The 24,640-nt window shown below is 39.2% G+C and overlaps 1 protein-coding gene and 1 long non-coding RNA gene across 2 annotated transcripts in view; one reads left to right on the forward strand and one right to left on the reverse strand.

The window, feature by feature from the left end:
• LOC110045306 (mitogen-activated protein kinase kinase kinase 2-like) overlaps positions 1-21,352 on the reverse strand; it is a 42,196-nt gene extending 20,844 nt beyond the window's left edge. The window contains exons 1-7 of the mRNA XM_020750905.2: positions 21,282-21,352; positions 18,765-18,814; positions 16,464-16,494; positions 16,022-16,086; positions 15,289-15,372; positions 14,255-14,380; positions 12,401-12,530 (exon numbers count right to left, since the gene is read on the reverse strand). Of these exons, the coding sequence (XP_020606564.2) occupies positions 12,401-12,530; positions 14,255-14,380; positions 15,289-15,372; positions 16,022-16,086; positions 16,464-16,494; positions 18,765-18,773 (445 nt within the window). The 5' untranslated portion in view covers positions 18,774-18,814; positions 21,282-21,352. The remainder of the gene's footprint in view (positions 1-12,400; positions 12,531-14,254; positions 14,381-15,288; positions 15,373-16,021; positions 16,087-16,463; positions 16,495-18,764; positions 18,815-21,281) is intronic.
• LOC149107707 (uncharacterized) lies at positions 759-1,629 on the forward strand. The gene is made up of 3 exons (XR_016208955.1): positions 759-837; positions 932-995; positions 1,370-1,629. It is a non-coding gene; the product is annotated as an uncharacterized LOC149107707 (long non-coding RNA).
• Positions 21,353-24,640: the final 3,288 nt, after the last annotated feature.

The raw sequence follows: 24,640 nt of genomic DNA on the forward strand, positions 1-24,640 counted from the left end.
GATGTCATAACGGCAGTTGTTTCCTTTTTGTTGGGATAACATGCATATTGTCCTGGTAATTTCTTTCTTTTGGGTGGGTTTTGTTAGGAATCCAAAGGAATTTAAAAGTGTGTGACACTCGGCAGTTTGAACACAGTTTGGGGGATATACAAGCTTTGGTATGGGTCCTCAGTACTTCACGTTGGCGTCGGTATTCAATCACGAATACGTTTCATACTTTACATGAGTCTCGTGTTCCAGTCGAACACCACAGAGCACTTGAAGTGTGTCGTTTAGAATACCTTAAAACCTCACGTATGCCTCAGTATTCAAACATGAACACGTTTCATACTTCGCATGAGTCTCGTGTTCCAGTCGAACACCACAGAACACTTGAAGTGTGTCGTTTAGAATACCTTAAAACCTCACGTATGCCTCAGTATTCAAACATGAACACGTTTCATACTTCGCATGAGTCTCATGTTCCAGTCGAACACCACAGAACACTTGAAGCAAGGGGGATGAAAGGACTTCCCATGATGCTTTGGTGTAATCTGATCGTTTTCCATGATGACCACGTCGACAAATCGGATGTTTGGAGCGTAAAAAAGCGTTGGTTTCGTGTCCAATTTTTGACTTTGTTTCGACCTCTCGGTGAGTATTTTTGTTTTCCATGTGTTCTTTACGTTTTCAATTACTGCTTCAACCCAGGGGGGGGGGGGGGGGATGAAAGGACTTCCCATGATGCTTTGGTGTAATCTGATAGTTTTCATGATGACCACGTCGACAAATCGGATGTTTGGAGCGTAAAAAAGCGTTGGTTTCGTGTCCAATTTTTGACTTTGTTTCGACCTCTCGGTGAGTATTTTTGTTTTCCACGTGTTCTTTACGTTTTCAATTACTGCTTCAACCGGTCTTGATCAATAATCATTGTTTATATTCTTTCATTCAGGGCTATGTTTTTGTGCAACATGCCGTGACGAGGTCATTGTTGTTCCAATGTAAGCGGAACAAAGGTCAGAACACACCAGCTTTTACGTTACGTTTGTGAATACATTTGAGCAATGAAGCTTAAAATTGTTAGTATAAAGTTCAGTAAGCAATATGTGCTTAAATGTATTCTAATGTACTCAGGTTTAATCATAGTAATAAACGGTCAAAATTTACGTAAATATGGCGCCAAGCGGCCATTGCGCTGTCTTCTCCTGTTGCAGTTTTCGAGGAAATAATTGTTATAAATCGTTGAATGGCGCAATGTTTGGGCCATTTCGTCCATTTTATTACTTTTCTCGATTGGAAATAAGTTTAGCTTTGTTATTTGAAGATGACTGGTTTGCCTGTGAGGTTTTTTACGAAAGGAAATCTTTCTTTTCGGCCCTCTTATCAACAGAGTCTATTAATATGGATCGGAAGAGGTTACATGTAGAAACGGGGAACACACCAAACAAGCCGCTGAGAAAAAGACGGACTCCAACTGGTTCTTCAAGAAAGTCTCTTTTCGGCAGTTCTCCGTCAGGAAAGCCGGTTAGTAAAATGATTTTTTGGTTAATTTTACAATTTGAGATTTAACCTATCAGTGAAGCATTTTCCCTCCAGAGAATCATCTGGTCAGAAGGTTTTGTCACATTGTTTATTCGTGCAGTTTTTCTCTTCCCAGATTTCCTTATTCTTTAGTCTTAATCTTTAAATTTTAACATTTTTTAAATTTTTTGGGGTGTATATTTTAAGCTTTTTTATTTTGCAGAATTGAAGATTTCGAAGCATTAAATTTTTGTATATTACATCATTGAGAATAATATTAATTCTGTTTAAACAAAGGTACCACAACCAAGATTAGTCACAAGACTTAAAGGAGTTAATACTTCGCCAAAAGTTTTAAAATTTAACTCGAAGAAGCAAAGGATTGTTTGGCAGAGGAAAGAGGATGTGGCACTTGTACAGTTTGTTGCCTTACACAAAGACTTGCAGCCAACAAAAAGTGAATGGCCTTCGCTAAATCCGAAGTCAAAATACTGGAAAGATGCTGCTGAGTACATCAAACAGACAGCTGGAACAAAGTTTCTCAGAGAGGGTTGGTGCATCCTTTAATCTAGCACAAATTTATAGTATGCTGACAAGAGGAGGTCCACTTAAGAAATAAAGGTTGAATACCCATAACTTCCATACCTCAAGTTTGATACTGAAATATCGAACGTTTTCCTTTTGGGATAATTTGCGGAGTTTTATGTCTGATATCACTTAGTTGTCTTGCCTTTGGAATGTTGTTACAAGACACTAAATGCAATCACTCATTAGTGACTAAAAATAATGTCTTTTAAATTGGTAGTCGCACATAAAAAATAATTTATTTAGTTCACTTCACTTTGCGTGTCACTGATTTTTTGGTCAGTGAATGACAATTATTATGTATTCCATGTTTGTTGAGGTGCTAATTGTTACCCTTCATATTTTTTAGGATCATCAATCCGCCAACGAGTGGTGGTATACATGAAAGGCCATTATAAAAGTGTTGATGAGGCAGAAGACGAATATGGATTATCTGTGGATTCCTACCTAGGGGAGCAAAATGTCCTTAATGAAGAAGAAAAAGAGCTGCAAAGCTCTTCTGATGTGTTAAATGCCATTGATCACCTTGGACGGTCACAACTGGTCGACATGATTTTCAAGGCTTTCAGTAGAGTGATTGATAAAAATAATTTGCTTTTAACACTGTTAACACAGATTTCTTTCCGAGAACACCTCAAAGATTTGATTGTTGCTCTACATCCCCACGTGCATGAACAAGATCAAAGAATGCTGCTCAACAAATGGTTTCTTCAGCAAGCTACAGAGGTGGGAATTGACAGCAATCCGGCAGATTTTGCAACCCTGTCCTTGGAAGCAATGCTAATGCTTCAAAGAAATGACAAGCCCAATTTGGTTTACAAGTGGTGCAGCTGCCTCTACAATGATGAAGGCAAGCCGAGTTTGGATTTAAACCGAATGCCCCTTGGGATGCTGCAGTACATCATAGAGTTCTTCAGCTGTACACATGTTGCCCAGGTTTGTACAATAATCTGTATGAATGGTTGTTGAAAAGGTCATGGTAAATTAGGGTAGTGAAGGTGTAAATCGTCATGCCTGGATCAGGTTATCATAATGGTAACTCATCAAGTCTCCCTGTCTGTGGAAGTGTTTGTTTCTATGTAGTAACTAATGGCTTATGTGAAAATATCTTGAATATAATGTAGTTGCATGGCAAAGCTGTTGTTACATTTATTCAGTATATAGCTACACAGATGCTCTTGCACAACAATCAGAGCACCTCTCTTGTTTTTATTTCTGAGAATAAGGTTATTTAAATATATCTTTTAGATAAGAGAACCCCCCGACTATAAGATGTGGCAGGACACCTTGGATGCTGAGTTCGGTGGGGGCAAATTTAAGCGCCTCTTTCGTGGGCCTATGTGGGGTGGTTGTGATAGGAAAGACATAGGCAACCCAAGAAAGGTAATTAAAAGTTATTCATTGACGTTCAAGTTTACTTAGAAAATGTGTTTAATCAGGAGAAAAGTAATATTGTACACAGTTCTCAGTGGACAGTTATGTTGGGACTACATATAAATAGGCCTCACTGAAAAAGGTGTGTAGCTCTCAACACGAGGTTAGTAAGTCCCAGTTTTATATTACATTACTCATTAGAAATGACCCTTGTATCCTTTCATAGGAAATAGATACAAGTTAATTTTTAATACAGAGATAATAATACTTCTTATTTCAGGCAAGGGTAAATGTTCCCTGTGTAAGTACTCAAACTCAGAATAAAAGTATGCAGAAGTCACCATTTAGCACCAAGCCGGAAATCCAGGTAAGAAGAAAATCTAAAATTATTCATTCAAAATGTCTTAGTTATTCGGTTTGTGGATGCAAACTCTATTTTGAATGAAAATTGAAATAACCTGTCTGTATAAATTTAATCTTAGCAAGAAACTTCAAACTTACATTTCAAATAAAATTATAGAGGAATGCTATTTGGAAAATAGATGAACAATCAAACACCAGTTGTACAAATTCATAAAAAGGAATACCAGTCAATTTGTGATTGTGTTGTGTTATGGACATTTTTGTTTCGATTTTCTCCAGAGTAGTTTTTGTAAAATTGTAAATGTATGAGTAAATAAGTAAAGTTGTTGTTGTTTGCGTAACAAGTAAGCACCTCTTTAGTTTGGTTCATGTTGTGTTTTGGTTTTCAGATAGAAGCAGTAAAAGAATTAGTGAAATGCAACCCCAAGGGTCGGTTTTGGATAAAGGCTGATGGGACTGATGTGAAAGCAGCCTTACAGGAGTCATTGCGAAGAGAGTGGAATGGTGACGTGGATTTGCTGGATGGTAAGCTGCAAGATATACGGAGGGAGTATGAAGCAAGAATATCCAGCTGTGAAACAATAACTAAATACAATAACATCAGCAGGGAAGATTTAGTTATTGCATTTGCAGCACCGATTACTGCCTTAGAGGAAGACATTGCATTTCTTGATGATGGTCTTCAAAAAGCAGAGTCTTTTCGTTCAAAGTTCAACAACCCCAGCACCACAGTTGAGACTCTGAAAAGCCTTAATTGGGACATTGTAAAATTTCAGACACTGTTGGAACAGGCAACCTTCTTCAAGGAGCAAATCAGTACTTTCATTGCTGACTTGAATTCTTCACAATCACAAGCACCAGTAGCACCTAACTGGAGACTGTGGCTGAAACAATCCCCTGGCTACTTGCAATTCTTGCGAAACCTCTTCAAGAAAAAGCGGATTTGCGCAACACACATTCTTGTTTTCATGGTGGCTGACGAGCAGCGCATCTGCAAACCTTACGCCATTCCCATCCAGTATGTGCCTTATAAAGGGATTAGAGACCAGGAAGTGAGGGATCTCACCAAGAAAATCAAAATTGAAATGACCAAGGCACATCTCAAAGTTGTTGGTATGTACTCTTTTTTGACATAATGAACAAAAAAGATATGAATAGGCGAAGCATGTCTGTTCTGTTCCAGTTTGGGTTTTGTCAATCTTGCCGACCAATTCAAGCAAGGATATTCTTATGCCTGGATTAAAAGACCATCCCTTGTTGTAGCGTCTACAATTTGATGATATTGTTGACAAAAAGTCAATAACAGGCACCAAGTAGGAACCTTCCTCTCCTGGTTGCTGCCCATGGCTCACAAACATTGTTGCTGAAGCTCCTTTGTGTTGAATATCTTTTTGTTCTGCTATCTGTAGGTACCAGTACTGATGGTGAGTTTGAGCAGTTAAGGAGGAGGGGTGAGACCCGCCCCCTGCACATTTGGCAGCTAGCTCATGATGCTCGTGACAGTGTCAGCAAGATGAGTGAAACAACTTTGTTGCCGATGCTTGAATCGCAAGGAGGTAATAACAGTATAGTATCTGTCCTAAACACTGTAGGCCACATTTGACCACTATTTTGTTTTGGTGTCCTGTGACCTGGATTTTAGATCATAGTTTCTAAATGTACAAGTACTTTTGTACCACAGTCAAGCCCCTATTCAGTGGCCACTTACTAAACAGCCACCCTAGTAGGCGGCCAGTAATCAAGTCCCGATGAGGGCTTTTCTATTGTTTTTACCTCTATTAAGTGGCCAACCCCTTTTAATGGCCCACTATCCATTTCCCTGAGGGTGGCTGTTTAATAGGGGTTGAACTGTAGGATGATTGGCAGTCTAAAGATCCTCAAAGTCAATTGACATTGTTTTCTGTCAAGTGCAGTTGCAATAGTTTGTTTAATGGTTATATTTAATGATCTTTTCAATTAAAATGGCACTTGAAATTAACACTAAACGAACTAGTAAGACTCATTTCAAGTAATCATACAAAGTTTCAATAAATTTGATTGCAGTTGATGCCAATGGTCTTCCAGTTGTGGCCCGTCCAAATTCAGCTATCCCACATGAGGTTATTTTTCAACTGCATGAGCTGAGAAACAACCAGATGTTGAGCTTGGAAGATGCAGTTACATTTGTTAGAGGGAAACTGGTCCCTGATGGGCTGCACCATACCCCTTCAGAAAGGATACACCTGAAAGTTTGCTTGACAAACTAAGATCTGTGGTGGCCACATACCAGTTCAGATGTGATGTCCAGCACTGGAAACATCAAGGTGTTGATTTCAGCCTGTATGTGTATGTGCCAGAGGTGGACCCAATCACTGGTGACATTCACCATGAAAGAGCAGACCACAACCACCTACTAAAGAGAATAGCTAAGCACACCAGGGATGGCAACAACAGTGAGCTCATTTATGAAAGGTTTGATGAAGCCATGCGCAACCCCATGACGGGACTCACCCATGCAGCATTGGTTGGTTCACACAAGCAGTCAGTACCAGATGCTGAGAAATTGCTCTCTTTTCATGTTGCCAAATTTTTCAAAGACAACCACTACCTTGCAGAAGCAGAATACGTTGAGACGGTTGCTTTATGGCATGAAGCATCTGATGGGCGTGGCCTAAGTCAACTACAAAGATGCAGGCAGAACTATCAGATGCTCAATTACATCCTTGATGAGTGGATTCCTTGGCATCAGGACAATTATGATCTGTCCACACTTGACATAAACAAGTAAATTTATGCTCATAAACTATTATTGACATATCCCTGTAATATGCAGTTTACTCCAACAAAGGGCTGCAGGTTAAAGGGGAAAGCAAATCTTTGAAAGATCTGTGTAGATAAAGTACAACAAGAATGTGGCATGAACAGCATTGCAAACATGTTTAAGAAAATGTAACCATGTGAATGAAAATCATCACAAACCCTTTCCATAATTTGTGTTTTGACCGCTGACTTTTTACAGGAAGAGAATCTTCATTTAACTATGCCTTCATTGCAATTTGCTGCCTCATCCATGGAAATGAATGTTCAATAGCGTTCCATGGCACGTTATTGAAAACGAGGAAGACATCGACGACGCCGTGTTTATTTGGAATCAATTGTTCTCTGAAATAGCTGACCTGCATGCGCCTGTAAAAAGGCGAAGAATACGAGGTGTTCCGTTGCCGTGGTTGAATGATAAAATCAGCGAGGCAATGAAGGATCGTGATTTTCACCATCGTAAAGCTGTAAAAACCAAGTCTGTTTTTCACTGGGCTTGCTATAGGAAGCTAGGAAATAGGGTCAATCGCGAAGTCAAGGCAGCAAAATCCAGGTATTATTGTGACTTGATTCTAGAGGCAAAAGGGGATTCAGGGAAGATCTGGCAGGCGATGAATGAGGTGTCTTCGCGTAAGACAAAATCCTCGAGCCCACAATGTATCGTGGTTGATGGTGTTGAACACACCACTCCAGCCTCTATTGCATCCGTGCTCAACTGTTATTTCGCATCCATTGGCAGAAGTCTTGCAAATAAAATATCAGCTGCTGCTATGTTCCCAGTCAGATCGGCCACGAAATTACAGTCTTTCTCGCTCTACGAAGTTGATGAGGAAACAGTACTCAAGCATCTGCTTTCTCTAAAGACAAATAAAGCTATTGGCTTGGACAACATCAGTGCGACACTTTTAAAGTGTGTTGCGCGTGCTATTTGTCCCTCGATCACCAAGTTACTGAATCTCTCTATTCGCACTGGCAATTTTCCTGAAATATGGAAATGCTCGAAAGTGGCTGCACTTTTCAAAACTGGAGATAGGAAAAATGCGTCAAATTATCGCCCAATTTCTATTCTGCCAACAATGAGTAAAATACTGGAAAAAGTCGTCCATTCTCAATTCTATGACTTTCTAAATTCAAATAACCTCATTTCAAGCGAACAATTTGGCTTCCGTCCCAAGCTGTCTACAACTTCAGCTCTCACCAGTTTTGCAGATGAGGTCCTATTGCATATGGAGAGTGGAGATCTGTGTGGTGCAGTGTTCTTAGATTTGACCAAGGCATTCGATACCGTTGACCATAACATCTTGCTGTCTAAGTTGTCGGCTATCGGTGTCTCGCCAGTACCCTACAGTGGTTCAAGTCTTACCTGAGTCATCGTAAACAGCGGACTGCCTGTGGTGATGCTGTGTCTGACCCTCTCCCGATGACCTTTGGGGTGCCACAGGGGAGTATTCTGGGACCGCTTCTCTTCTTGGTTTATATTAATGATCTTCCTCTGGCTATAAAGAATTGCAAGGTGACTTTGTATGCTGATGACACGGTCCTGTACTACTTTGCTAAGGAGCCACACCTGTTAGAAGAGGCACTGAATGATGATCTCTTGAAAGTTGCTCAGTGGCTACATGGGAATAAGCTAACTTTGAATCTTACTAAGACAAAATCCATGATTATAGGCAGTAATAGGAAACTTGCTGGTATTTCCTCTTTCTCATTATCTATTTTTGACACTGATATAAATTCTGTAACTAGTTTTAAATATTTGGGAGTTATATTGTCCTCAACTTTTACATGGTCCGACCATGTTGAGTATATTTCATCTATGGTTAATAAGAACCTTGGTCTTTTACATAGGATTAAGTATTATTTACCTTATAATGCCCGGTTACTTTTTTATAACAGTTTAGTGCTACCTATTTTTGATTATGCTGATTTAGTCTGGGGTGACAAGGACAATGCCTCACTAATGAAAGAATTGCAAATTCTGCAAAACAACGCAGCTAAGTTGATATTAGATAGATCTCTTCAATCCTCATCCACTGATGCATTAACAGTCCTGAGATGGCTGAATCTCGAAGAACGTAGGAAATGTCATCGATGTATATATGCATACAAGTGTACTAATGGCCAACTCAATCAATCCTTAGACATTGTAAGAAAGAGTGATATGCACTCCTACAACTCTCGCAATAAAGATACTATAAAGCTCCCCAAAATCCAATACAATTGGGGAAAACAACGTTCACGGTACCACTGTTTCAAAGACTTCAATGAGTTAGACAGAACTGTAAGAAACTCAGCAAGTTTGCCAATTTTTAAGAAGTGTCTTTTTTCTGCTTTTTATAATTAATTATTATTTTTTATTAATCTATGTAGTGTATATGCTGTAAATATTTATTTATTTCGGTTTTAGCTCTAATTTATAGATTTTAATTGTATCATTATATAGTATATATCTAGTATTAGGACCTCTATGTAAACCACTTTTAGTGATGGAGCTTCCTAATAAAAGATTGTTACTACTACTATAGCACATAGTACAAGAAGTTGACATTGTTTACTCTGGTTTGAATTTGTAGGCCTATAGGGGGTTTGAGAGGGTTTTCTCGAGAAACCATCATTGAAGTGACAACCAACATTGAAAGTCAAGAGTTTCGTCGTCGACAAAATCAAGAAATTGGCTATGTGGAGAATCCCCGCGCATCGGAAACTGATGACCTTGAGTGCTTTTATGGTATGTGCCACACTTGGTTGGGTCCATATTTCACCCTCAAGGATTTCATGCTAAAGTGGAGGAAGATTGTACGGTATGTACATGTGTGGGATCCTGTGAATATAGTGGCCACTTCTATCTCATACCCGGGTTTCACGGTTGGGAAGAAATGTTCTGAATTTGTGCCTCAAAATTAACTACTGTTTCAAAAAGACTAATTTTGTGCATCATGGATTATTCAGTCAAGGAATTAAGTATTCTTCAAGGCCAGGGAAAAGCTAGGGAATTTTTATTTCGATTCAGGGGAAGTTGATGTTTTGAAAATAGCCCAATCTCGATATATCAAAATTCAGCCTAAAATAATAGACCCCAGTACGAAGCTCTAGGGAATAAAACCCCCAAACTATGTATTCATTTCCCAGAGCCTCGTACTGAGGTCTATTGCTTTAGGCTGAATTTTAATATATCGTAATTGATCTATTGAAATAATTTAACATGGCTTATTTAAATTACCATTAAAGGCTGATAGAAACTAGACCTGACATTTTGTATTTTTCTGGTCAAGAAAATTTTAGTGTTTTCAGGGAAAAAGTCAGGGAATTTTGAAATTAAAAGCAATGTCTGGCAACCATATCAGTGACTACACATTGATGTAGGGAAAGCTTTTAATGACCCTTCTTTAATTCTACGCTTTAAGGGAATTTACAAAACGTATGGACCCAGATATTCCCTTCTTTTACCATACTCTGAATGAAAAGTTCTCAATGGACTTGTTGCCATCTTTTGATGAACCACCATCAGGCTGTGGAAGGGACGATGAAGATTGTGATGACCTAACAAAGAACCCATACCGTTTGCACCGTCTTGTTAGAAATACCAGAGAAGATGGATCCATATTTGCTGCCGGTCGGTCATTTCTTCCAGCCAGAAACAGAACATCGACAAGACAACGATTTCATCGTTTTGATATTGACTTACCCCCTGTTCCTCAAGGATAGCAAATGTATCTTATATTGTATCTGCTTGAAGTGTGTTGCTTAGAATACCTTAAAACCTCACGTATGCCTCAGTATTCAAACATGAACACGTTTCATACTTGCATGAGTCTCGTGTTCCAGTCGGACGCTTCGGAACACTAGCGTGTTGTCTGAATGAACTACGCGGTAGCGTATATTACCTGCATAAAATCCGTTCTTGACGACGCAATACATCTTTGGCTGCGAAAAATGTGACATAACTTTCGTATTCATAGCGTGCGATTCTCGAAAATTAGAGCATACTTGACGTATTCATTAGTATTCAAAGACGTTCACATCAGAAGTGGCGTCGTGCATCGCGTGTTCCAGTCGCAAACTCTCGAACAACTGAGAGTATTCGAAAATGTTCGAGTCATAAATGATCGCTATATCTTCGAAGAACATCTAATGCAACATTAATCTACCAAAACGTGGCCCGTATGATTTAACCAACACTTCGAGTCATTCACGAGTATTAAATTTGAATACGGAAAAATAGACCGGATTCTTCTAGAATGTTCCAGGTGTATTTCGAGTCAGCCGTAATCGAATACGTCAGAACATTGCGGCATACGCGACGTGCGCCGATCCGTATTCCAGCGAATTCGGGCCCGAATATTTGGCTTTTCGCGCAGTGAGCCTTCACCCCAGAATGTTTCTGGTGCCATCCAGTACGGGGTGCCGCAATAAGATGCCAAATTTGTTTTACTGCCAACTTTCTAGAATAAGTTGGACAAAAAAATGGTTATTTTGTTAACCCTTTTCCCACCCGACTATTTTTTGACCTTGTTGAACACGGAGTGCGAGATAGTGGGGAGAGGAGCTTTTGTGGCTCTTGCCCTGTCAAACTCGCTGTTAAAGCTATAACAATAGACGCAATTTATGTAAAGGATCCATGAAACATGGAGGATTTAGTACTTTCAAAAGTCCGAGTCCATAACATTGATTGATGACGTTATATTGTGACATATAGAAATGACGCTTCAGTGATCGATATCCCCTTCTTGGATTCAATTATCTCTAGAAAGCGTTATACAATGAAAGCTACTATCAAAATAGTCAAAACCGATAAAAGAGGTGAAGGTATGCAAACAAAGTTAAAGTTACTGAAACTAAATTAATTTTTTTCATTATAAATTAGATAGGAAAGTTGACAATTTGTAAAAAGCATGTCTGTCAAAATGAGGCTGTCATGAAACATTATGTTCATTCACCTATCAAATGTCATACGAAATTATTCCCAATGAAGTTCGAGGACAGTTCAAGTTTAGAATAAATTTTCGAATTGCAGTAAGCGACTTTCTAGATCTGTTACGGTGGGAAACCAAGAAACCATTTTGCTTACGACTCTCGCGAGCTGGGAGGTCAATAGCAAACACTTTTCCGAGTTTGAGGGGCCAATCAGAATGTACGAAAAGCAGTGTCCGCTGGTTTGGTAGGTGCTAATTAACAATTAGACTAATTTAAGCTCTCGAATTCCATGAGGTGAAATCGAGAACGAATACTCTTAAAAGCAGAAGATAGCTATTTCGCACTGTATCTGTTAGCAACTTCTGCATGCATTACACTATCAGTACCTGAATCATTTTTGACAGCCCAAAGTCCGCTAGTTTTACATTTCCTTCTCCATCTAAAAAGACATTTGGTCCTAAAGTAACAAATGCAGAGGTTTTGGAGCAGGAATAGCTTTTACTCAGTTGCAACAATATTAAACCACATACTCGGTTATGACAGAGAACAGTGGAGAAAATAGAACAGATAGGAAAAGGTTGAAGGCATTGTCAGGGATTACTAAACGTTCCAGTAGAAACTTCAGTGCCGCCTAATGTAGGAGTGAGAAATTCATTAAATGTAATTGCAACAATAACTAAATACCATCCTTTTGTCATTTCTTAAAGAAAATTCGTAACGTTTTCGTAACGTCGCGAAGCTATAAAAAGAAAAATCTAGTTGTTTTGCCATAATAAAATTACTGACATGATCTATATTCACGCTTAATTTGTTTTCTAATCCAAAAAAAAGCACACTTTATACTCATTACCTAATTTACGAAACGTACCTTTTATATCTCGGTGAATTACGTTCTGTGAATGCAAAAATTTAATTCCTTGCAGCATTTGATTTGTGTACCATTGTGATTCACGTTCAGGAAGAACTCCGCTCTTTTTTATATGGGCGGATAATGATCCCTGTAGACAACAACAAGAACTTATAAGTTGCTAATTTGGATTTTAAGTATTTAATGAAATTATCATTGTATTCTCATCCAAATGAATATCACACAGTTTAAGGAGGCTGAAAGCAATTTTCCGCACTTTTCAGTAATAATAAACTGCAATATCGTTTTCACGATGTAGTCACTAACGATGTAGATCGCGACGTTTCGACTGCTACGGCTAGTCTTCTTCAGCCAATGAGGTCGACTGATTGCACAGCACCATTTACGTTACGAAGGTCAGCTGTGATTGGTGCATTTCGATCCTCCCATTGTTCCATTGTTCCGGTGAGTAGCTATTCCCTCAGCGGTCCGCTGTTGTACCGTTCTCCTGTTGTTGTGTATTTTGAGAGTGGGCATCCATGCTTCAAGAATTTCAATTCTACATATTATTAACCCTACGTGTGTACCAGTGAGGGTCTCGATCAATAAACTTGACCTCGTTCCAAATCGGATAGCGGTCGGTCTAGTGGGCCTGTTCAGAAACGGCGGAGGTCTGGGTGCGAGCAAGTCGTATATCCCTGTCGTGTTCTTTGATACTCTCCTGCATAGGTCTCCCTGTTTCTCCATTGTAAACTTTGCTGCACTCGCAGGGAATCCTGTAGACAACGTCATCTTGTTTAGCCAGGTCGACGGTGTCCTTTGGTCGCGCTAAGTGTGAATCATACGCTAGGTGCTGGGGGGACCGAAATGCGCCAATCACAGCCGACCTTCGTGGTATAAATGGTGCAGTGCAATTAGTCAACCTCACTGCCTCGAGAAGAATTGCAGTAAGCAGTCGAAACGTCTCGATCTACATCGCGAGTGACTATATCTTGAGACAAAAGGTACTACTGTTTATTACTGCATCTACCACGATGAACAACAACCACCTTTTCCTCCACTTTTCAGTAGTTATCAATAGACTCAACAATTTCAAATTTTCGAAAATTTAAAGTGGCTGTGAACGTTTTTTGAACGTTTCAAAGTAATGAATTATAAGCGGTCAAAGCTAAAAATATATGTTTTTAACAAGTCGTATTGTTCCTATGGTAACCTAGTTTACCATGAAGCTGACTACAACTTGTTTAACAATAATTGGGCACAGAAAAGCCCTTGCAGTGTCTATTTATAAAGATTTCGAATGAGTCATTACAAGAGATTATGACCATATTCTCTTGGTCATTACAAGACTCGAAGCATCTCCAATGTATTGCTACTTACTGAAACAAAAAAGGTAATAGCAGGAGAATAAACTATCTTATTAAAATGGTCTGTTTACATGGAGGAAAGTTATCTCCAGCAGGAGTGTTACCCTCCTTTGAGTCGCCTTTAAAACGGGTGAACCTTCACCAGCATCACCCTACACCCCAAGTTCTGTTTCCCGAGTTGGCTTGAAGTAAAAGCTGACCTTACTGACAAAGACAAACTTTTTCCGTATAATTAGGCACTTTACCTAGACGTTTTGTATTCGTTTGAAAACTATATCTTTTAGTGTTAAAGGTAGTAAAATTTCAGCCTGTAGTTATAATTAGATATTTGATATTAATATGTAGAACTATATGTTTGAAGATTAATATGTTTTATTGTAAACACTAATACGATTCCCTTATGAAAAATTTCAAGAACAAACAAACAGGTAAACACAGTACTGAAGTAGTTCTGGCTACTGCACTTCGATTGAGGAACCCGACAGCCACACCACATGTAAGTTCTTACCCCAGCCATGAATTCCATTAACAAATGAAGATAACAATCTCTTTGTTCACTTCCATAATATGACACGATTCGTACGTGTCTAAGATTCTTCAAAATGCGTATTTCGTTGTTTAGAGCTTTCACCTCCTAAAAGAATAAACAAATAATTCTAAAAAAGCTATCGTGTTGAGTCAACTGCAATTTCACTTGTTAAATCACTTGTACACGCCTAGGTGGACATAGAGAAGAAATCTGGTTTCCATTACGAACAATGTGTTATAGATAACTTATTGGATCAGCATTTCAGAATATCAGGAAAAATGTGACGGCTGGTTTTCCTCCAAATTTAACAAGGAAATTGTAGAAGGAGAACTAACTGACGAAGATTGACACCTAAAAAGACCGATTCGGTCTCATCAACTGTCAACTCATAGAAGTTGAAGTGAGTAAATTGTGCAAGAAGTATGAGGGTGGGTGGGTACGGAAAGTGCCCATTACAACCCTTTATGACTTTTTGAAAATTGAAATTGTATCAGGAATTTATTTGGCAACATTTTGGTGACGTGTCATTGTACTCAAAACTTTTCGTCATGGCGACCGTATTTGACAGTCATGGTTTTACAAATTTGATATTGGTTCTTGTTTTATTCAGTAAAATATATCTTTTATGCAGGTATGCCTACACTGTTTGGACTTTTTGGCATTTCGTTGATCTTGATCAGTCTTGAGTCATTTTGGTGGTTTTCTGACATCATGAGAAAATCAAGAAACCCACCAATGCGAAAAAAAAAAAAAAAAAAAAAACCCTGCGAATCGAGGACATCAGGACGATTGTTTGGATATCAGAACGTAATTACCAAGTGATATGATGTCACAGTCTCCTTTTGCTTTCCTCCAAGGAAACACTTTTGGCCGTACTATATACACTGTAACACTTTTAAGGTTTGCTAAAATACTCTTGTCTCCTTAACATCTGATTACTTCAATAGGCTTGGACCTGGACGTGCAGAGAGTAAGCTTGCTTCTTTGATTCACATAACTATTACAAGTCTAACCTCTTGCGTTTCGGTGTATTGAGGCTCCATTTTAACTATTTTCACTGCTTTTATTTTATTATCCGAAAAATGAGACTTGTACACCTGCAAGATATTGTGCAACGAACATTTAAAACAAAAACGAAATGTAAGTGAATATCCTTCAGATGACTGTTATTAGAATTCAGTTGTCCTTATGGAATTTCAAACCTGGGAAATCTTCCGAAAAACAAGTTGGATAGCGAAGGAATTTACAGTTGCCAAGTATCAACTTACAGTTTCAATCGTGTATAGAGTAAGAGCATTACAATTATTCAGAACTAAACGTAACAACAAAAGCCACATTAATTTCGTTGAAATAATTAGTTAAAAATCTAACAGACGATAAGTTTTGAAACAGATCTTAGTATAAATGAGACTTATTGAGCTATGTGGTCTGAAGTTATCAGTATATCTCAATTGACCTCCTCGTGTTAAAACGTTTTCGTTCGGAGGCTTTGAAGATAAACCCCCTATATAAATAATGCATTTTCTAAAAGTTGAAACAAATGAAGAACCATGAGGGATTTTTAGGTTTGAAGTGAAGGTTAAATTTTTGCAGTAATGAGCAATTCTTTATAATACACGTCGTAAGGTTAAGCATGACGAAATTTTAATCCAATAAAAGATGAGCCAATTATTTTCATTGATCTTTGTGTCATTAGCCGGAACCATGGTTTAGCCTGTTCCAGGTTATTAAAAGGATATAAAGTACCTTGCCAAAATTTCCTGCTCCAAGGCATTCTCCTTGAAACCAATATGGGAAAGGAGAGTCTCCCACTGAAAACGAAATTCAAAGGGTCAAACTGACCGAGGCAATAATGGCAGAAATGTCAACTAGATTGCTCTGAAAAATGTACTGAATGCTGCTACTGCAATGGGGGGTGGGGGGGGGGGGGGGTGGGGGTGGGAGGGGCACACAGCAAGCCAGTCAACTTGTGTTTGTGGGAGTTAGAGGAAGCATTATGAAAGAACAAATAAAATATCCCGTGAGACTTTCTGCACTTGTTTTCATGAGCAAAGCTAGCATAAATAAAATAAAATAATTGTAATACTTGCTCGGGTCTTGCTTCGTGCTTGTTTTCATTGTGAACAACAGAGCAACAGGAAAGAATATAATTTATCAGCCGTTAAATGCAGTGTGTCGCGGAACTTACCTCCTCTAAGGTTTGGCTCTAAATCTGTGAGCTAAAATAAATCAAGGCGTAATCCAACGTTAAAACTATGATTTTTCTCCCCTTCTCTAGACGTAAAGTGTGGCACATTTGCTACTTTTGTCTCTCTTCACCGAAATGCCTTTATCAGAAATAAAGCTATAGATCAGTCAATTGCGGCCTTCTTAACCGTCCCTGCGAATACTGACCCAGTCAATAACTTCCTAATGAATTTAGAGCATTTTAAAGACCAAAGTACAGTCGGTGACACATTTCTGGGTAAGCGCCAATTTAAAACGGTAAACCCTAACTTTCTCGGGGATAAAGGAATAGATTGACGACTAACAAACGCTGGTAGATTCACTCAGTTACCAAAATGTCGTTTTGCTGAGCATCCCAAAATTTGATTGGCTAATCATACGCACGTGACCGGTCCAGCTTTTTACGATACGGCCAACGGGTCGGATTTTTTCCCTGCGGCCTAAATTTCGCTCCTAAAAGTTAGCGGTAATCGTCAATCTCTTGCCTTTTTTACACATCCATCGACGATTAGTCAACGCAAGTTTATCTCCGTTCACTTTAAAATGGCAAGGAAAGTCACTGTAAGTAAATTCAATTGAGTGTTTTGAAATTGTGAGAGTTTGCTTGGTTGTTTGTAGCTTGGCGCTGTAATGGCGCGTAATCCTGTGTTTCAGTCTCGCAGTAAAATTTGAGTCAATTCAGTCGAGTTTACCTCTCTGATCGTTGCTGTATTTAGGAGAATTTCTGTGGAATACACTTAACAAATTTCCTCGCTTTCTGCTATTCAATTTACAGTAGAAGAGTCTGATTTCAGGTAATTTTAAAAGCAACGACTGACAGAAATTGTTTTTGTAGTATTAAACTTCAAACTTCGCGCGAAATTTCACACCGCAAAAATAATTTTGAAGAACTTAACTGGTGAAATAAATCCAACTAACATAAAGTAGCTCGAAAAAATCTGTTCTTTAATTCATCTTTCTTTGTCTACTATCTGAGTTGCTCGCTCGTTGCCAAGATTTATTACAAATCGTAAGTAGACGGTGCGCAAGCCGATTCAACGACAAGAGCTGCGTAAACAAACCCACTTGTAATCTGTAAAACCAATTTACTGCAGAAGAAAAAAATGCTATTTGTCGGCTTAGGGTCGGTCCGTATGGTGACAAACTGTGACCTCGGGCTTGAAAATGCTGCCCTCGGCCTGCGGCCAGGGGCAGCATTTTCAAGACCTCGGTCACAATTTTTCACCATACGGACCTCCCAGCCGGTAAATAACATATATTTATTCGCCAAAGGCGAAGTGAACATTGGTGAATATTCACCGAGACGAAGTGGAGGTGAATATTCACCAATGTTCACTGAGTCTGAGGCGAATAATTGTTTTAGTATAATTTTCAGAGGTGAATATCAAGGCCTGCAAAATAACGGACTAAAATATAAAAACACAGACGCAATCGTTCGTGTGCATACACGTACGCAGCCGAAGTTTAATAATAAGCATACATGTACATCGATTTCAATCAATTTATCCGTCGAGTTGAGCAGTAAAACAAACAAGCGAAACACTACGAAAATAAATTCATCCGGTACCTTTGTTTTATCGTTGTTGACTTCATTCACAGTTGTCGTCATCGCCAAAAAATGAGTAGCTTTAGTTTGAAGAAAAATAAATTTCGATCAATCGATCTGACCTTCTGGCGATCAACGCAACCACTGCGTTTACGATTCTTAAAAGCCTTGAATATGAGTTCATGAAAAATTTTTGGTCCAAGGGCGACAGTAGTCATTTTGAAAATTCGCCAGCCTTTCAAATATCCTGTACTTGGAGGGATGTCTTTCGAGTGAATGTAAACTTCATTCAGCAACTGTCCACCATGTTAATTTGCCGAGATGGCAAAGATGGCGAGCTTAGTAACCAAGGTACAGCGGAGTGAATATAGCGTCATATAATGAGCTTTTCGACCAGTCAGAATGTCCAATTCTTATATTCACCTATGGAAATTATACTAAATTGGAATATAAATCGTAGGGCCTGTCTCCTGCTTCTTCAGCGTTACATGGCTAATAGACTTATCGCAAAGAGTAGGGCACAGAGTTCTCGGCGTTGTGGTCTGGCCTTGTCTCACGGGTTAGTACCTCACATAGGGTTAACCTCATTGCGTTGCATTGCATTTGCGAAAGGTTCTCCCCACAAAAGATGTGCCAATCATTTTCACTGATTTTTGTTTTATTAACCGGAACCGTGGGTTAGCATGTTCCAGATTATTACAAGGATATATAAAGTACCTTGTACATTATACTTTTCCACTCTCTGTCGGGTTCTTATGGATCCAACCCTGAAAAGGAAATTTTTAAAAAGGATTACACTGACCGACGCAATAATGGCGGAGATGTCAAGTAGCAATTGCCCTAAAAAATTTCTTGAATGTTGCTACAACAAGCAAGCCAACTTGTGTTTGTGGGTTTTCAAACTTTCTGGTTTGAAGAGCGTTTTTGTAAAGCTCAATTTTCGTGACGGATTAGTGCGGACGGTAGGTCTAACCGTAGAAATAAAGCTGCGTTTTCAAATTTGCGGACGTAGTGTGGACTGGGCCTGATACTATCTCCAGTCTCTCCCCCTTAGACGTAAAGTGTGGCACATTTCTGGGTAAGCGCCAATTTTGTCGGCGATAAAGGGATAGATTGACGACTAACAAACGCTGGTAGATTCACTCAGTTACCCTTTCACTTCTAAATACCATTTCGTTGAGCAGGCAAAAGATCGAGCAAAGTCTTATATGAAATGTATCCGACATTGTGACGTTTCTGTGTGCCTAACACACGGTAGGGGTATCGAATGGTCCCATTCAATTTAAAAGTGCTCGCAAAATTTGGCCTTTGCTCGAATTGCTTGCAAAAATTAGATGAATGCTCGCTTGCTAGTTTTCGCAAAATGTTCGCAACTGCTCGCATTCTCGGATTCTCGTTAAAACTCTCTGCCTTGTAGTGGAAGCACAATTTGCATCTTGGAAACAAAAATTGGCGCTGCAAACAATATTTCCCGTATGGCAAAACTGGCAAACGTTGGGGAAACATGCACGCGCTATCAATGTTTCCGGAAACCTGCTTCCTCGTTTTATTAAAATTGACGAGCGTAAGAATTCTTCGTGAAAGGCACCCGCAAAGAGAGAAAGTAATCTAGAGTCATGATGACTTCGCAAACTCATTAACAATTCATCAAGTTAAAACAAAGAAAATCACAACCGTGAGGGAGGTTTGGATACCCGGTCTTAATCAGCATAGATTTTAACGATTTTACTTCTCCGTTTATTCCTTAGTTTTTGTTTCGGTTGAGAAGATATATCAAACAATCGAGACAATGTTTTAATCCAGACACCCCGAATTTCCTCAAAAATACTTCGCTGGCCGTCTTATTTTGCACTCTCTTCTCGGTGTTTGGATATCCCGATGAAACACTGTCTCTCATGGTTGATATGTTACATGATTATTCGACCTTCAGGGCTTGTCAGAGCTGTATGGCTGCAATTGGTTAGATCCTGGAAGCTTCCAAATGAAGCTTCATTGCGTGAAATCTTTCTCAGACAATCATTGGCAAAACAGTTTGCTGATCATGGAATGCTTGTTAGACTAAAGGCTACATCGCTTACATATATTGACTAAGAATTATATAACCAAAAAACATAATTACCATGCCGCTCTACTCTACTCTTCAAAGTTTGGGAGCTTTTAACTTCTTCTGGTGGTCTGTTCACAACGTCAGGCTAAGCCCTGTTTACAAGGAGGTAGGGTAATCTAAGAGCTAGGGTTACCCTTCATAGAGGGTTGCCCTAGCACTCTCATTTCGGTTGTTGTTACGGTTACCCTTTTTGCCTTGTAAACGGAGGACATGTCGCCTACCCGGGAGAACTTTATTCAGGGCTCCAAGAAGCAGAATAAAATAAAATAAAATACCAGCAAAACAAAAAAATCGTGACCTAAGTAAGAAATATCGTAGTCTATTAATTAACATTTTGTTTTAGTTTTGCTTTGGGTTGAAAATGTTTTGAACTACAGCTTTTTGCGACCGAACATTTTGCAATGTTAGTTCCTACTGTTGCTAAAATATTTTGCTGTCAAATTAATCACAAACTTAAGAAAAATAACTGTCTGGGATTTAAATTGAGCTTAAAAATTGAAACAATTTTAGTGAACTGATAAACCACGTAATTCAAGTGAAGTGTTCGCTCCTCGCCATCTGTTTTTTTAAAGTGCTCGCTCGTCCCAAGGCAAAGTTGATCACTGCTCGGCTCGTGCTCGCAAAAATAAGCGCACTACTCGCATGCTCGCAAAGACCATTCGATACCCCTCACAGTAACGCCTTTAATTTCTGCGGGGTCTAGAAATTCCTCGCAGTAAAGATAAATTTTCTCGGACTTAGTTTTTTTTTAATTCATCAACAACGTGCAGAAATAACGAGGTTCCGTTCACGAAAAGCTAACACAGGGGGTCAGAGTTTTAGAAAAAAAAGGTAGCCACCAATACCATTGAGAAATAGAACTTATTTATTAACTATTTTGTCATGCATGAGATATCAGACTCCTTTATAAATTGCCAGAAACGTATTTCAAAACACTCCTCCTTGAGAGCTCACGTTTTAAGGGGCTCACTTTTTCCGTGTGCGACGCAACCTAATTGTTCCCTAACTTCATGTAAGTGCCCTGAAGTATCAGAAGTACCTTACGAGATAACAAAAATGCAGATGTACTGGCCTTCCATGTTTTAAATGATTCAGATCAGGTAAGGTTATTGAAACCGGCAACTCACCGCCGTAGCCATTCTCTCTCTTGTTCCTTGTTTCGGGATAAACGTTTTCCATAGCACCCGATAACCAATCTGCAACGAGTTCAGGACAGATGCCTAAGTATTTCTTCATTTGACATTATGATTTACTGATGAAATAAATTAATTACTACATAATTGGTCATCAGTGTAAATGACTTTTGCAACCCAAAAATAAATAACGTAGACAGATCTAGGCAAATTCGATAGTGGAAGGTAAAAACATGACAGTCTTTTTCGGACTTGGCATGGTCTTCGACGTTGCCTTTGTTATTGCGTAACCTCCTTATTGTTTTGCAACAAAACACAACTCATTAGAAAGTCCTTTTCACGGTTTCTAGCGACCTCTTGTTTTGGGGGCAAACACGGCAATACATTACAGTTAACGAGACCCTGCTGGTGTGCAATTTAGTATAAATTATTAAAGCCACACCCACACAGGGGAAGGGGCAGATCTAACAGTACCAGCGAGGATATTTATATGGGTGACAACATTGCAACCCCCCCCCCCCCCCCACCCCTTTGCTGGGTAGATACAGGAAACAGAAACAAAACACTGATTATGGTGGCAAAACATGGGTGGCAGGGAAGACAGAGCCTATCTCCTCTAGAGTAGTGGCGCCTCTAGGGGAACCTGTGTTACTAAGGGGACCAGAAGAGGGGTGCCCTTCTGGGAGGACAATAGGTCAGATGGTATGATGGCACCATCCTGAAGAGATCCGGACCTATTTCCTTGGAAGTAACATAGGATGGACCAGAAGAGGGGGTGCCCCTCTGGGAGGACAATAGGTCAGATGGTACGATGACACCATCCTGGAGAGATCCGGACCTATTTCCAAGGGTGGCCATAGCACTTACTGTGGGGCAAAGTGCAGCCTAGGTTGCACTTCCCTGCCACCAAAAAACATTTATTGACTGAGCAGCTATGGTTTACACACAATATAACAAATAGAACGTGGCAGTGAAGAAACCGAGAAGGTTCAGCAGGCAAAAGCCACCTTCTCATGAAAGGTAATTACAACCAGATGGAGGAAAAAGATGGGAAAGGACAAAGCTACCAATACAGAGAGGGAGGGAGGGGAAAGCGGAGAACGGCCTAGCTTGAATACTAGCTCACAACTGGGACAGGGTCAGAAAACAATGGGATTTTACTAACTGGGGATTGAGGGAGTTGGGAGGGGTATAGCACGCTGAAATCACATGACAGCACGGTGGAAAATCACTGGGAGCTTTGTCGTATGATTTCCCATGTGGTAAAACTATTGTGTTGCATTGGACATTGACCTAAGGTTATTGAACAATGGCTCATAGGGGGAAGATAACAGAACTGGTGACAACCTTAGATGACAGCTATGATGCAGACCACAGAACTCATTAACCACAGTTTAAATGCTTAAACTTCTAATAAATGTATGGGAAAAGTGGAGAAGCTAATATCTAACAACTCACAGAAAATTCGAAATCAGAAATATTTACGAATTAAAAACTAAAGGTATCTAAAACCTATCAGGTAAAAGAATCTACTGATCAAATTCGAGGCCTTGAAGTAACCTCGCTAGAAAAGCCGAGGTCTTCATTTTTCCATGCATTTGCCGGTAAAACAGAATCGTTAATTACTCTGAAAATTTAGAGACAGTTGCGTGAAAAATTAAAAGTGCAATTTCTCGCCTCGCAGCAAGTCTGTGTTCTTCAAATTTAATTAAAACAACCTTCTGCTGGTTACGTTTTCGTTGTAATTTATAAAATCTTTAGAACGTCAATCACTCTCCTGTTATTGGGCATGGAGCTTTACACTTTTACCATACATTTACTATAATTTTTGCCGTGTTTGCTCCCCTCCCCAAGCAAGATGGAGTCAGAAACCGTACAAAGCTCTATATCACTGCTCCGAAGGTTGCTCAAACTTCTCTCAGCCATGGATAAATACTATACTTTATAGATTCTAACATGGAAAAGTTTCCGCACACTTGTCACTGTACTAATTGTTGCTCAAACCGAGCTTCACAAAGAAAGCGGAAACTCGCATATAACTACAAAAAAAAACAAAACTGTAAGATAAAAATAAAGACTGAAAGTAACGTTATACCAGAATACCCAAAGAATCGAAATCACTGAGGAACTCTAATTTCACTTTAGTCACACATTCTTCGAAACTCACAGAAAATAAAATTAAACAGAGTACTAGTTAGGATATTCACTCTAGCTAAGTTTTAATTACTGAAAACATAACGAAAAATCTTCAATTATATTCATGAAGGAAGCTGAGTGAACTCTGATGAGCTCTTTGTTCAGCTAGACAACGTCTGTATGTATATAAACGTAAGCCACCAAACCTAACAAACGTAAACCCTCCACGGCCGTGTCGAGACTAAATTTTTTACAGAAGCAATATTTTAATGCTATCAGGAACTTGAAATAAATAAATAAGCAAATTCAAATTTTTACCGAGGCAAGTGCCTTGATTCTTATCACTATTTTCAAAACTATCAAGCCTCACTCAACAAGTCCATTTTGAGGCAGAAAAGTACCACAGAAGGGTCATGCAGCCCCAAGAAATCAAGGAAACCAAGTCTAAAATTGCTTCAAGTTTTCTAAAGTTTCTGTGTATGCATGCAATTTCCCTTTGGGGGAAATGTCAACTTCAGGGCTTTTCATTTTAGACTTGAACAATATTGATTTTGATTAGAGAATATCAGCGAAGAAAGCTAAAAATAAAAGAATTGGCAAGAGGTGTGGGGGGGGGAGGGGGTGAGGGTTACATGTCGCTTGGCTATCACATACTTGTTGGCTCTAAAGTTCGTTTTCAAAGTCAATACAAAGCTTTTTCAAGAAAGTTAGAAAGCGAACGGTTGTTTTGTTGCTGAAGGGGGAGGGGGAGGGAGTGGCGGGGGATCATACAATCGGCAAAAATTAAATGAGGCAAAGAACAGGTACTTTGTTGAACAAACACTTTGTTGGGTCAAAAATTCGTTTTCAAAGTCAATGTACAGCTTTTTCAAGAAAGTGTAGATCGCCTGCTTACAAAGAAATCTATTAGTTTTTAAGTGCCTATGAAGAATTCAATTTGATGCTTCTGAGATAAATTTATTTTTGACTGTGAAACTGTTTCTGCATAACAATCAAAATTGGTGAAGCGTCCTTCCCAAAATAACGGTTTATAAACCGACCCGGCCAAAATCAAAAGTCTACAAAAGTCCACGAAAAGCCTCCGATGTTCTCGCCAGAACAGATACTTTGTTGGTTCTAAAGTTCGTTTTCAAAGTCAATATACAGCTTTTTCAAGTTTTCAAGTTAGAAAACGAACGTTTGTTTTGTTGCCCCAGGGGGGGAATCAAACAATCTGC

The sequence above is a fragment of the Orbicella faveolata genome, unplaced genomic scaffold (genome assembly GCF_042242905.1).
Source record: "Orbicella faveolata isolate gen_17 unplaced genomic scaffold, um_ofav_v1 contig_26, whole genome shotgun sequence".
NCBI lineage: Eukaryota > Metazoa > Cnidaria > Anthozoa > Scleractinia > Merulinidae > Orbicella > Orbicella faveolata.